General features: G+C 47.9%; 1 protein-coding gene across 1 annotated transcript in view; it reads left to right on the top strand.

Moving 5' to 3' along the window:
* The window catches only part of LOC119970875 (polycystic kidney disease protein 1-like 2), a 137,541-nt gene that overhangs the window by 16,052 nt on the left and 107,812 nt on the right, over nucleotides 1–13,677 (top strand). Inside the window, exons 4-5 of the mRNA XM_038805984.1 lie at nucleotides 6,333–6,559; nucleotides 9,291–9,632. Coding sequence (XP_038661912.1) covers nucleotides 6,333–6,559; nucleotides 9,291–9,632 — 569 coding nt within the window. The remainder of the gene's footprint in view (nucleotides 1–6,332; nucleotides 6,560–9,290; nucleotides 9,633–13,677) is intronic.

Here is a 13,677-nt window from a genome sequence, read left to right as displayed (position 1 = left end):
AAGTCCAGGCCCAGTAAAAGTGTCGCACAGAGGTTGGGGAGAACGTACAGGCGGAAACGGTTGAATTCAATGCCCTGTACGGTGAGACTGATCGCACGTGGCCCTGGGAGCAACGGACGGCAGGGCACATTGCGCGATCGGCTGAGGCGAGGGGGAGAGTTTTGGCGCGATAGCGGCAACTGCGCGGGCCTGACACACCGCTGCAAAGTGGCCTTTCTTGCCACAGGATTTGCAGGTCGCGGCGCGGGCCGGGCAGCGCTGGCTGGGGTGCTTCTGCTGACCGCAAAAGTAGCTGCGGGGACCCCCAGGGTGCGCGGTGCGGCGAGCAGCGCAGGCATACTGCGCGGGAGCGGCCCCAGTCAGGGGGGTCGGTTGCGGGGTCCACGAGGGGTAGGATGGGTGGGCCGCGCGGTAGGATGGGTGGGCGGTGTAGGATTGCACATTACGGGAAGATGCCGTCATTGAGAGCGCTAAGGTCTTTGTTGCCGCAAGGTCGAGAGCGGCCCCTTCCAGCAGTCGTTGCCGGATGGGGTCCGATGCAATACCCATCACAAAGGCATCCCGCATGAGGAGATTGGAATGTTCCGTGGCCATGATGGCCTGGCACTCGCAGTCCCGTACTAGAGGGATAAGGGCCCGCCAGTAGTCCACAATCGACTCACCCGGTTGCTGAACGTGAGTGGCGAGTACATGTCTCGCAAACAGAGTGTTCGTCGACTGGGCGTAATTCTCTTTAAGAAGTTCCATGGCCCGGGCGTAGTTAGGCGCGTCCTGAATCAGCGGGAACATGCTGGATGCCAAGCCCACTGACTTCCTGCCCACCATATTAAGGTAGCAGGGCCGAATGGGTTTCCGGTGGAATATTATAATAAATTCAAAGATAAGCTGGCACCCCTGATGGTGGGGATGTTTGAAGAGGCGATAGGGAAGGGTGTGTTGCCACAAACTTTGGGGCAAGCATCGATTTCACTGTTGCTAAAAAAAGATAAGGATCCGACGGAGTGTGGGTCGTATAGGCCCATATCACTTTTAAATATGGACGCAAAGATATTGGCGAAGGTACTGGCAGGTAGGCTGGAGGAGTGCCTCCCGAACGTGATAGGTGAAGATCAGACGGGGTTTGTGAGAGGGAGGCAGCAGCTTTCGAACATTAGGAGGGTTATGGCACCACGGAGGGGAAGGAAACAGAGGTGGTTGCAGCATTGGACGCTGAGAAACGTTTGATCGGGTAGAATGGGGGTACTTGATGGCAGTTCTGGAGCGGTTTGTCATTGGACCAAGATCTGTGGACTGGGAAAAGCTACTATATAAGGAGCTGAGGGCGAGTGTCCGCACGAACGACATCAGCTCGAGATACTTTCCTCTCCACTGTGGGACTAGGCAGGGATGTCCTATGAGCCCCCTGCTGTTTGTGATTGAGCCATTGGCCATCGCATTAGGAAGATCGGGGGTATGGAAAGGGATAGTGCGGGGGAGGTGCGGATAGAGCATACGATGTCCTTAAATGCTGATGACTTATTATTATAGGTATCGGAGCCGAGTGTGCCGATGGGGGGAATACTGGAGCTGCTTCGGGTGTTTGGGTCCTTCTCGGGTACAGATTAAATCTAGACAAGAGTGAATATTTTGTGGTGTCTTGGCCACGGGTGGGGGCAGGGGTGGGGGGGGGGGCTGCCATTCCGTAAGACAGGGACTCACTTTAGGTATCTGGAGGTGTAGGTTGCTCGGGATTGGGGGTTTCTCCGTGGGTCCAATATTTCTAGTTTGGTGGGGAGAGTGAAAGCTGACCTGGCAAGGTGGGATAGTCTCCCTCTATCACTGGCGGGTCAGGTACAGGCGGTTAAAATGAATGTGTTGCCGCGATTCCTGTTTATTTTCCAATGCCTGCCAATTTTCCTGCCAAAGGCATTTTTTAGAGAGAGATTGAAGGGATGGTTGCCTCGATCATATGAGGAGGGAAGGTGGCCAGAATTAGAAAGTTGCTACTATAGAGAGGAAGGCAGGCAGGGGGTTTGGGTCTTCCGAACCTGATGTATTATTACTGGACGGCGAATGTGGAGAAGGTACGGAGCTGGTTGATTAGGTCAGAATGGAGCTGGCAATAGGTCAGAATGGAGGAGAGTTTGGGTAAGGAGTCGGGATTGAAGGCGCTAGCAACAGCGCCGCTGCCGACAGCTCTGGGGAGATACTCAGGGAGTCCGGTAGCAATAGCTGTGTTGAGAATTTGGAGACAGTTTCGCCAGCACTTTGGTTTGGGGGCAGGGTCAAGGGAAATGCCGATTCGGGGGAACCATAAATTTGAGCCAGGGAAGTGGGATGGAAATTTTCGGAGATGGGAGGAGAAAGGAATTAGGACACTAAAAGATTTGTTTCCTGGGGTCGCTTTGCAGGTTTGAAGGAGCTGGGAGTGAAGTATGGGCTGGAGCAGGGGGAAATATTTAGATACATGCAGATTCGAGACTTTGCCAGAAAGGAGATACAGAGCTTCCCAGTAGAACCGCCTTTCCACATTGCTGGAGGAGGTGCTGACAACAGGGAGACTGGAGAAGGAGGTAATATCGGCGGTTTACGGGCTATTTTGGAAGAGGAGAGGGCACCAATGGAAGGGATCAAGGAAAAGTGGGAGGAAGAGTTGGGAGCGGGTATGGAGGAGGGGTTCTGGTGTGAAGTGTTCTGGAGGGTGAACACCTCCACCTCGTGTGCGAGGTTGGACTGATACAGCTGAAGGTGGTGTATACAGCACACCTTACAAGGGCGAGGATGAGCCTGCTCTTTGAGAGGGTAGCTGATACGTGTGAACATTGTGTGTGTGCGTGCGCGTGGGGGGGGGGGGGGGGGGGGGGGGGGCACAAACCATGTTCATATGTTTTGGTCCTGTCCAAAGGTGGTAAATTACTGGAAGGAGGTTTTAAGGGTAATCTCTAAAGTGGTGCAAGTGAAACTGGACCTCGGCCCTCAGGAGGCCAAATGTTGACGCCGGCGTAAACACCGGAGTGGTGTGCGCCAGCGTCAACAGGCCTCCTAGTCCAGTTATTCTCCGGATTTCAGGGGGCTAGAACAGCGCCAGGGTGCTGTGCGCTGCTCCAGCGCCGAAAGCTGGCCCTGTACGGCCGGCGTGGGTACGCGCATGCGTGCGACGGTCGGCGTGGGTCCACGCATGCGTGCGACGGTCGGCGTGGGTCCGCGCATGAGTGCGACCACCGTATCCATGGCGACGCATGCGCGTGGTTGCCATCTCCGTGCCGGCCCTTGCGCAACATGGCGAACCCCAACAGGGGCCCGGCGCAGAGGAACATAGGCCCCCCCCCCCGGGATGAGCGCGCCCGCCGATCAGTAGCCCCCGATCGCGGAACTGGTCACCGTGGAGGCCTCCCCGGAGTTGGATCCCCCCACTCCCCAACCAGGACGGCCCCCACAGCCAGAATGCCGCGGTCCTGATGGGTGGGACCATATGTGAACCACGGCAGCGGGACTCGCGGAAGTCGGTGGGTAATCGGCCCGCCGAGTGCGGAGAATCACCGTGGGGGCCGCTTTCAACGGCCTCCGACCGGCGCGATTACCGCTGATTCTCTGGTCGCCGGAGAATCAGCGGCCCGGCGTCGGAGTGGCGTTGCAGGATTCTCGCGCCCCCTGCCGATTCTCTGACCCAGCGTGGGCTTGGAGAATCCCGGCCCATATTCGGGGGTGTTGGACCAGCCGGGGTTGGAACGGGTACGGAGGCAGATGTTGTAGCCTTCGCCTCATTGATCGCCCGAAAGCAGATCCTGTTAGGGTGGAGATCAGTCTTTCCACTCTGTGCCCTGGCGTGATGGGGACCTGCTAAAATTCCTGACTCTTGACAAGGTCAAATTTGAACTGAGGGGAAGGATGGAGGGGTTCTACAATTCATGGGCATTATTCATTATGCACTTTCGAGAATTGGATTACATCGAATATTAGTCGGGGGTCGGTTGGGAGGGTTGGGGGAGGGGGACCGTATATGTTAATAGTGACATTGGGTGATTCCTGATTCCTTTTTGTCATTTGTTTATGTTAACATGTGGGCCAATGTTTGGGGGTTTGGTGGGAGGATGGGATCGTTGTTATTGATATGGGTGTTGACATTGCATTCGTTACTGATTATTGTTTATTGTTGGGCGTAAATTTGGGATAAAATGTAAAAAAGGAGAAGAATAAAAATATTTAGATAAAAAAAGAGCATTGAAGTATTAAATTCATGATTCCGTCACACATTATTAGTTCTACTAACAAGTTGGCTCTTTGACTTGAAATGAGGACATAAAAAGTTCTTTTCAGCCACTGTACAGAGAGAATGTACCAACTGGTACAAATCCAGACAACATGCTATAATTGTGATCATGCTGCTGTAAAATAGTCGAGTATAATTGTTTTGTAAGCAGTCTCAAACATTCTGTACAAAACAATTGTCGCCCAATAATAAGGGGTAATATGTATATTCCATAAATATCAGACGGTATGAATTTATTCTTCACTGCCACAGTTATATTACAAATTCAGAATCACCTCCTGAGAACAGTGAAGAATTTAGTAAACTTTGGATTCACTGGGTATCAGTCTGATTCCAGGGGCAATTTGTAATATATGATACCATATCTGTAAGATCCCACTTTTCTGGTTAAAAAAAAAAAGTCCCTTGTGTTTCCTTTTGATATTGATGGCGCACAACAATTTAGCGCTGTTGCATCACAGCTCCTGGGTCCCAGGTTCAATTCCTGGCTTGGGTCACTATCTGTGCGGAGTCTGCATGTTCTCCCCGTGTCTGCTCGGGTTTCCTCCGGGTGCTCCGGTTTCCTCCCACAAGTCCCGAAAGACGGGCTGTTAGGTAATTTGGACATTCTGAATTCTCCCTCCGTGTACCCGAACAGGCACAGGAGTGTGGCAACTAGGGGCTTTTCACAGTAACTTCATTACAGTGTTAATGTAAGCCTACTTGTGACAATATTACTATTATGAATAAGAATCCTGCAGGCGAGGGTCCGAATCAGGTATTTAATCCTTCAGCAGATCTCCCAGCATGACTTCGAAATGGTTGACTAGGCCACTGTTATGACTGCAGCGGCAATGTCCTCGAGGGCTGTTCTCCCTGACCCTGGCCCGTGGCATAAAATGCAATATCGCAAGTAGGATCATCTGACCGGGTTATTAATCCAACCTAGGCCATCCAGAACCTCCCCACGTGGTCATATCCTGCCCTCTGTGGAGGGGTGTCTTTAGGTGCATGCCAATAACGGATATGGTTACTGTATCCTTGGGCAGGAGTAAGGTGATTCACACATTGTCTTGTTCAGTTTTGGTAGATGTCAGTGGCAAACCACCACCACGGTACTTGGCCTCACGTGTGCGTATGTCTGTCTCTTTAGTTGAAACAGTCTTCATTTTTAAAAAGACCAGTATGAGTTTCAGCAATGATGTCTTTGATTAGAATTCCTCTCCCCTTCTCCTGATGTCCTCAGCATTCCATGTTCCCACCACCATGAGACAAACTCTGCCCACAGGATTCTACCACAACCAGCTCACATTCATTCAGATGGAAGAAATCAAAGCATAGTTCCATTTGATTAAAAGTGATTGATACAATACAAAGGTAAATAATGCATTGGTTAAGGTAACAGGTCGGTACCTGTGCAAGCTCTGACACCATTGCTAGTGCCCGTGTCATGACCCAATGTTGCCAGCTCTGCATTTCATATCACTGATATAAGTTTGGTCTGTGTTACTGATAAACACGTTCTCCTGCACAGCGTCCCCCATCATCTTCCACTCCAAATAAACTTGAGCTCTGCGAATTGTACCCTAACCCGCACTCAGTGGCCTTCACCCATCATCCGTCTGCTCAATCACTTACGTTGACAGGTGGCACCTCCAATTTTAAAATTCTCAATCCCGTCATGGCCTCACCCCACCCTATCTTGGTAATCGCGTCCAGTCATACAAGTTTCCAAGGTCCCTGAGCTGGCCTGGTTTGTTCTCATGTGTATCCCTGATTTGATTTGCTCCACCATTGGAGACAGTGCCTTCAGCTGCCTACCACCTGCAATTCACTCCCCTAAATCTCTTCCTTCTCTCTTCTCTTTTAAGAAACTCCTTAAAATCTACCTCTCTGACCAAGCATAGACCATCTGTCCTAATTTCTTTGTGTGTCGCTCAATGTCACATTTTGTTTGATATCACTATGCAGAGTGAATTAGGACAGTTTGCCATTTCAAAGGCAAAGTTGCTGAACTGGAAGTGCACAGTCAAAGCAAAGGCACACGATATTTCAGATTGTACTGTATCTATGCAGAAATAATTACTGTGTATATTCACGTTAGATCGGTCAGGATTTTGCACACATACAGAGGACCTGGTCTTATCCGCATCCACGTTGAATGCCAGACCAAGAATGGTTACCTGGAAGCTGAAAAAACAGTTTTTATTGAAGAGCCACCTGGTGATTTCAGTGGCACCCAGTGTTCCATCTCCGATCAATCAGACGTTCTGCCTAGTTGTAGAGCTCGATATGGACAGACATTGTCAATTCAAGTTGTAGGTGGAAAAGGTAATGTTTGATATCTATGATTTCTATTTGATTCTTTCTGATTATTTTCTATTACAGTTTTTGTGAACTACAGCAGTTCAAAACCTGATTCTAGATTTGTAACTGGTCATTTGTTCCAAAGTCAAGCCACAATTAAGTCATTTTTTTAGAACGTGATAGTTAGTAACATGTCCTCTTGTTCTTTTTCTTTTACTTTAACCTATTCAGCAAATCTGATTGGGACTAAAATGCAAACTAGTCTATTTATAAGATGGAATTTGAAGAAGGTTCTACATTTGTTCCATTTGTTTATGAAGCAATATCCTAGGCTGTTTTTGGATGAACTTTGCCCACTTTCCAGACATATGGCTGGATTCACGTTCCTGAGGCTAAGGGTGGGATTCTCCATTGCCTGACGCCAAAATCGTATCCGGCGATTGGGCAGAGAATCCCCGTTTGGGACTGAATCAGGGTCGGCGCCGTTTTTCGGACGCTCCGCCTCCTCCAAATCGGCATCATCAAGGTACGCGCCACACGCCGTTGCAATGGCGTCTGCGTGTCGCTTTGCGGCGCTCCCCCGATGCTCTGCCCCCGATGGGCCGAATGCACGACTGCGTGGGTCGTGTCCGGTCTGAGTTTTTGTGAACCCGGCGTGGAGACTGCGGACTGTGTTCTGCTGCACTGCCGGGGGGGGGGGGGGGGGCGCGGCGGCGGGGGGGGGGGGGGGGGCTACGGGGGGGACTGGGAGTCTGGTGGGGGGTGTCCAGGGCGAGGGGGTATACAGGGGGGACACTATTTGGACGGCTGGGTCCATGTGCGGCCTGCACCATGTTCTACGGCGCGTCCGCTGCAGGTCGCCGCCTTGCGCATGCGTGGCCACGGACCCGGCAATACTCCAACCGTTTATGATGGGAACGCCGCGGGTTTTACCAGGCGCCGCTGCTAGGCCCCCACCGGGCGGAGCAAAATGTGTGTTTACACCAAACAAATTAGCAAAGTAACCTCAGCATTTCAGCATTCAAAACCAGGGGAACCACAATTAAATTTCAAATCCCTAGTTAATAATGCTATAATTCCCTGATTAACATATTGAAATTGATAATCCGTCACTCCCGAGGGGGCTGCTTGCACACAGGCTAATGTGCTGCAGTTAAATTAAGCAGTTGACAGGCTTGAGCTGGCATACTGACACACTTTCACTATCTGTGCTTGTAAAACTCCAGCCACTCTGAAACGCATGTGCTCCCGCAAATAATGATTCACCTCATCGCAACTACGGCACAGAAACAGCACATTTGGCTCTGCTAGTTGATGGCAGTGTAATGTTCCAGATGAACTTCCTTTCACCCCTCTTAATCTGACCCTGGCAGCATGCTGTGTTCTTCTATTCCCTTCTCCCTCATTGGCTCATCTAATTCCCCCTTCAATGTATCAATGATGACTGCATCAATTTCTGCTTGTGGTCGTGAGTTCCACATTCTTATCACACTTGATGGAGAAGTTTCTCCTGCATTTATTTTTGGATTTATTATTAATCATTTGGTGTCATCCACAAATTTTGAATTTCCACTTCCAATTCCAGAGTCTATATCATGGCAGCAGGGTGGCACAGTGGTTAGCACTGCTGCCTCACAGCGCCAGGGACCCGGGTTTGATTCTGGCCTTGGGTGACTGTGAAGTTTGCACATCCTCCCTGTGTTTGCGTGGGAAATTTCCTCCAGGTACTCCGGATTCCCCCCACAGTCCAAAAAGGTGCAGGATAGGCGGATTGGCCATGATCAATACAGCAGATTGCTGGGATAGGGTAGGGGAGTGAGCCTAGGTAGGGTGCCCTTTTGGAGGGTCGGTGCAGACTCAATGGGCTAAATGGCCTCCTTCTGCACTGTAGGGATTCTATGGATTCTATTGTTAATGTGACATTGACAATATATTTGCCAGCCCAATATGGAACTCACATTGTACCCCTCTTTGAGGGGAGGTGAAGGATAAAGAAGCAACAAACTTGTTTCTCAGTGAGCACCAGTCAACTAAAGAAATTCTATTTCCTCCCCAGTCCTCTCCATTGTTTTTCTGAGCTTCCCTCAATATCTCCTATTCTTCTGAAGTTTTTCAGGTTCCTTACAGTTTTCCCTGGCTTGTTCCATGTGTTCTTCTCTCTGTATCAAGGCCGCTCCAAGCGCTTAAAAAAAAATTAGCGTACCCAATTCTTTTTTTCCAATTAAGGGGCAATTTAGCATAGCCAGTCCACCTACCCTACACATCTTTTGGGTTGTTGGGGGTGAGACCCACGCAAACACGGGGAGCATGTGCAAACTCCACACGGCCCAAGGCCGGGATTGAACCCGGGTCCTCAGCGCCGTGAGGCACACGCTGTTTTTTTTAAATGTTGGGGTTCAATTAAAAAGCAATGCTTCATTATCAGTAAGAAGTCTTACAACACTAGGTTAAAGTCCAACAGGTTTGTTTCAAACACGAGCTTTCGGAGCACTGCTCCTTCCTCAGGGAACAAATGTTGGACTTTAACCTGGTGTTTAAGACTTCTTACTGTGCTCACCCCAGTCCAACGCCGGCATCTCCACATCATTCTCAGTGCCTGTGCCTGCAGTTATGTGTAAAAATTACACATCGTGCAGTGTTCGGAAGGCCAATACCACAGAATTGAACTCCAAAGTGTGCCTTCCTATAGAGGCTACTACAGGTTGAAAATTAATTTAGAAACACTTGTAAACAATGATCTCAAATTTTCTTACAGCTGCCAATCTGATCTACACGGCATCAATTGGAAATAAAACTGTCCCTACGTCTAGTGTGAAACCAGGAATTCTCTCTATTGACAATGCCACTCAGCATCTGATTGGACCGGGTACACATCAAATGACCATTCACGTTTTGAATAAGTTGACATTGAAACAGACTTCTCAGAATATTACCATTCATTTAATGGAGCCACTTGTTGGTTTAGAGGTCCGGCCAGGCTCCATTACTCTGGCAGCGCTGAATAACCTTCCAGTCAGTGTCACAATATTAGAATGGAGCCCAGTGAAGAGGCAGCTCGAACAATCAACCGTGACTGATTACAAAATTCTAATGAAACGTAAGTAGCTCTTTGGAGATTTGTATTTAGTATCTTGTGAGTTGCTGCAATATGTCTTAAAGATGGTACACACTGCTGCTACTGTGCATCGGTGGTGCAGGGATTAAATGTTTGTGGTGCTTTGTCCTGGATGGTGTCAAGCTTTCTCGGTGTTGTTGGAGCTGCTCTCATCCAGACAAGTGGGGAGTATTCCATCACAATTCTGACTTGTGCCTTAGACAGGCTTTGGAGAGGCAGGAGGTTAGTTACTCACCACAGAATTCCTAACCTCTGACCTGCTCTTGCAGCCACAGTATTTATCTAACTAGTCCAGTTCAGTTAGACCATAAGACCAGTTTCTGGTCAATGGTAACCCCCAGGATGTTGGTTGTGGGAGATTCAGTGATAGTAATGCCATTGGATGTCAAGGGACGATGGTTACATTCTTTCTTATTGGAGATGGTCATTGCCTGGCATTTATGTGGCGCAAAGGTAAATCGAGAGAAATACTTATCACACTGGAGTGGCATCTTTAATTGTGGGAAGACTTTCTTCTGATTCAGTGTAGACTTTCTGAAGTTTTCTAACAGCAGCTTTTACCGCATAGCCCTACTTTCTGGGAGAACTTCTCTTTCCAGGTGGACGCGGTGATGATCTTAACTTCTCACCAGCTGCTACTCCTCCAGTACAGAGCTAACTCTGCTACTGGCATACGCTATTTCCCTTTTGGTCTCATTTTACCAAAACAACTTGCCTCAGAGGCCATGCGTTTAGCCTGTAAGTTAGACATGCTTTCTTATGTCTCAATGTTGAACTCTCCTCTTCTGTAGTTTTAACATCTACAATTCTATACACTGGCCGGAATCTCTGCCCATTCCCGCCAGCGGGACATTCTGGTCCAGCTGACGGCGAATCCCTGCCACGGGTTTCCTGGCAGCAGGAAGTCCATACAACGGGAAACCCCATTGTCAACAGCAAGACCAGAAGATCCCGCCTCCTGCCAATGGCGGCCACCTCTGCTGCCGCAAAATATGTGGCGAGATGCGTGGAAAATGCCACCCTCTATTATTCTCCGCTTCACTTATCTGTTTGATATGCTACTTTGCATATCCAAAACCCTCCAGGTAGCTGCAGTCTTATCAATTCCCTTTTCTCAATTCTTTAATCTATATTTTATCCAATTCTTAAATCTTTTAAAAAAATTTACAGTCCCCAATTCATTCTTTTCCAATTAAGGGGCAATTTTAGTGTGGCCAATCCACCCAGCCTGGGTTGTGGGGGCGAAACCCACAGAAACACGGGGAGAATGTGCAAACTCCACACAGACAGTGACCCAGAGCCGGGATCGAACCTGGGACCTCGGCGCCGTGAGGCAGCAGGGCTAACCCACTGCGCCACCGTGCTGCCCCAATTCTTAAATTCTTACGTTATCCAAGCTGCTTGAGAGCAGGGGAACACGTTTCCCGGTGCAGACATGAGCCACACCACCAGCTAGATTCATGTTTGATTCTTTCTGCTGACTATGCTGATTGCAGCCAGATGGACCTACAATTAACTCCACCACCACTGAGATACAGAAGGAAGCTCACTCATTGTTATGTACTGAACCTTTCTGAAAAACGCACGATTATTGAGTGTGGTTGCTCGAGATATACATTGGAGGCTTCCAATAGTTAACAAAGGGGTTTATTGGTGAAAGAAAAAGGCAGTTAAGTAACAGGCACTGAACACTATAACAGGTCTTTACATAAAGACATAGAAAATAGGAGCAGGAGGAGGCCATTCGAGCCTGCTCCACCATTCATTATGATCATGGCTGATCATCCAACTCAATATTCTAACATGCTATGGTCACTGTTTCCAAGGAGATCTTTTACTCTGATATTGTTTATTAAACTTGCCTGATTACAGATTACCAAATCCAAAATAGCCTGATTCCTGGTTAGATCCACATATTGTTCATGGAAAATGTCCTGAATACTCTGAATTCTTCCTCATGGCAGCTAATTTGATTTTGAAATCTGCCAATTTGATTTTTCCTGTCCGCACGAAGATTAATGTATGGCCTTTTTTACATGCCCTCATTATCTCCTGATTTATTCTCCATCCTACAGCACAGCTACTATTAGAGGGCCTACAGATTACTCCCACCAGTCTCTTCTTTCCTTTGTTATTTCTTACCTCCACCCATATGGGTTCTACATTTTCTGATCCAAGATCATTTCTTGCTGAAATACTTAATCCCATCTCGTACTAACAAAGCTACTCCACCATCCTTTCCTCCCTGCCTGACCTTACCCCTGAATATGTAGTTCCCAGCATTGGTCTCCTTCTAATCACGTCTCTGCAATGGCTATAAGATCATACCCACTAACCTCCATTTGTGCTGTCAATTCATTTATTTTGTGCTGAACACCACATGCAATTAAGGAAAGAGCCATTCATTTTGCCTTTTTACCATTTCCCCCCCCTTTTGACCCTATTGGTTGTTTTTTGAATGTTTGCACACTGTGCCCCTTCCTGTCACATTCTGGGTGTCATTAACTAATTAGCTGCCTTGCAATGCTGTCATATCCTTTTGCTTTGTATACCTACGTATCGCCTCTCTATCACCATGCTCCTGTGGTCCACCCTATTCTCCTGTGTTTTACAGGTGCATGTCTGGTTAATGTTACAAATTCCAACTCTTTTGCCAGTTTGGGTCTTAGAAATATCGCCATTGCACCCAGTGACTCTGTGATGGCAGATACCAATACTGAAGTAGCTCAGTCCAGCAATTGGAATTGGAATAACATATCATAGATCATAGAATTTATAATCTATGACTAATTTGAAGCTTTTCTGAGAAGAGAAAAGGTTTCAGGCAATTGTTAAAGACTATTCTTGTCAGCAAATGTATGTCCGGTGCATAATACAAATACTGAGTAGAATTCCCCCCAACCCATGTTCCCTCAGTTCCCGTGAAACTGGGCAGGTGAGCCATTCAAATCACCGTTCACATTGGCGGAATGGAAAGATCCCATGTGAAGTTGCAAAATTCCAGCCAATATAACTGATGGGTTACATATTTTATAGAGGTTGCTGGAGAACATGTACCTTAAAGAAGATATGTATTTCAGAAAGTTGGCACCTGGCTCATCATCCCTCTGTCAATTCTTTGAAATTCACCTGAGGAAGGAGCTGCGCTCCGAAAGCTCGTGTTTGAATCAAACCTGTTGGACTTTAACCTGGTGTTGTAAGACTTCTTACTGTGCTCACCCCAGTCCAACGCCGGCATCTCCACATCAATTCTTTGAAACACTAATCTGTTTGATTAATGTCCATTACTGTTCCTTAACAAAAAAAAGTTATCAAATATTAATTGACTTCCATGTTAGTGACTGTTACGAAGACTGCTCCTACCATTGTTTCTTCTCAGAAACCATTGTTTCTGATTGGGCATTCCAAGTCCCAGCAGTTCTTATGATACATTAAAAAAATCTAACATTTCCTTTAATTCTTTCAGTGATCATTTTAATTTTGTCCTTTATTTACTGACTGGCCAATCAGTTTAAATTGCTCTTATCTCATCAGCCGTTCTAAAACCTTTGTAATGTTGAAAAGCCAGTTGCATTACAGGATCAGTACCAGTCAGCAAAGTTCATGTTTAAGTAGCCCAGTTAGTCCCACTTGGTTCTCTTTATTAATTTCTGGAGATTGCTGCCTGAGAAGGTGCTGGTGATGTAGGGGGCGATTTTGAGTTCCCTTTAGCTGCGTGCGGGATCGCCGGCACGGGTGAAAAATCTGGAGTTAATCAGAAAATCTGAATTTCCAATTTTCAACCCCTCTCGCCAGCGGTGTAACGTGAGGAATGGGGAACCTCATTTTAATTTACAAGCATGACATTGGCCAGCACTCACTCCAGGAAGCAGGGAGCATCCATGACAGTTACATCTTTGTGTGCTCGCAGATCCTACCCATCTTTGAGGGAGAGCAACGACTGGAGGGATGCCTTCTCAGGGACATTGGGTACCACTCAAGAGGTGGCTGATGATACCAGTGTGGTGGCGAGAAACACGCACTGAGA

The sequence above is a fragment of the Scyliorhinus canicula genome, chromosome 9, assembly GCF_902713615.1.
Source record: "Scyliorhinus canicula chromosome 9, sScyCan1.1, whole genome shotgun sequence".
In the NCBI taxonomy this organism is placed as follows: Eukaryota; Metazoa; Chordata; class Chondrichthyes; order Carcharhiniformes; family Scyliorhinidae; genus Scyliorhinus; species Scyliorhinus canicula.
The sequence above is the reverse complement of the archived record's forward strand: the minus strand, read 5'-3'. Positions and strand labels throughout refer to the sequence as shown.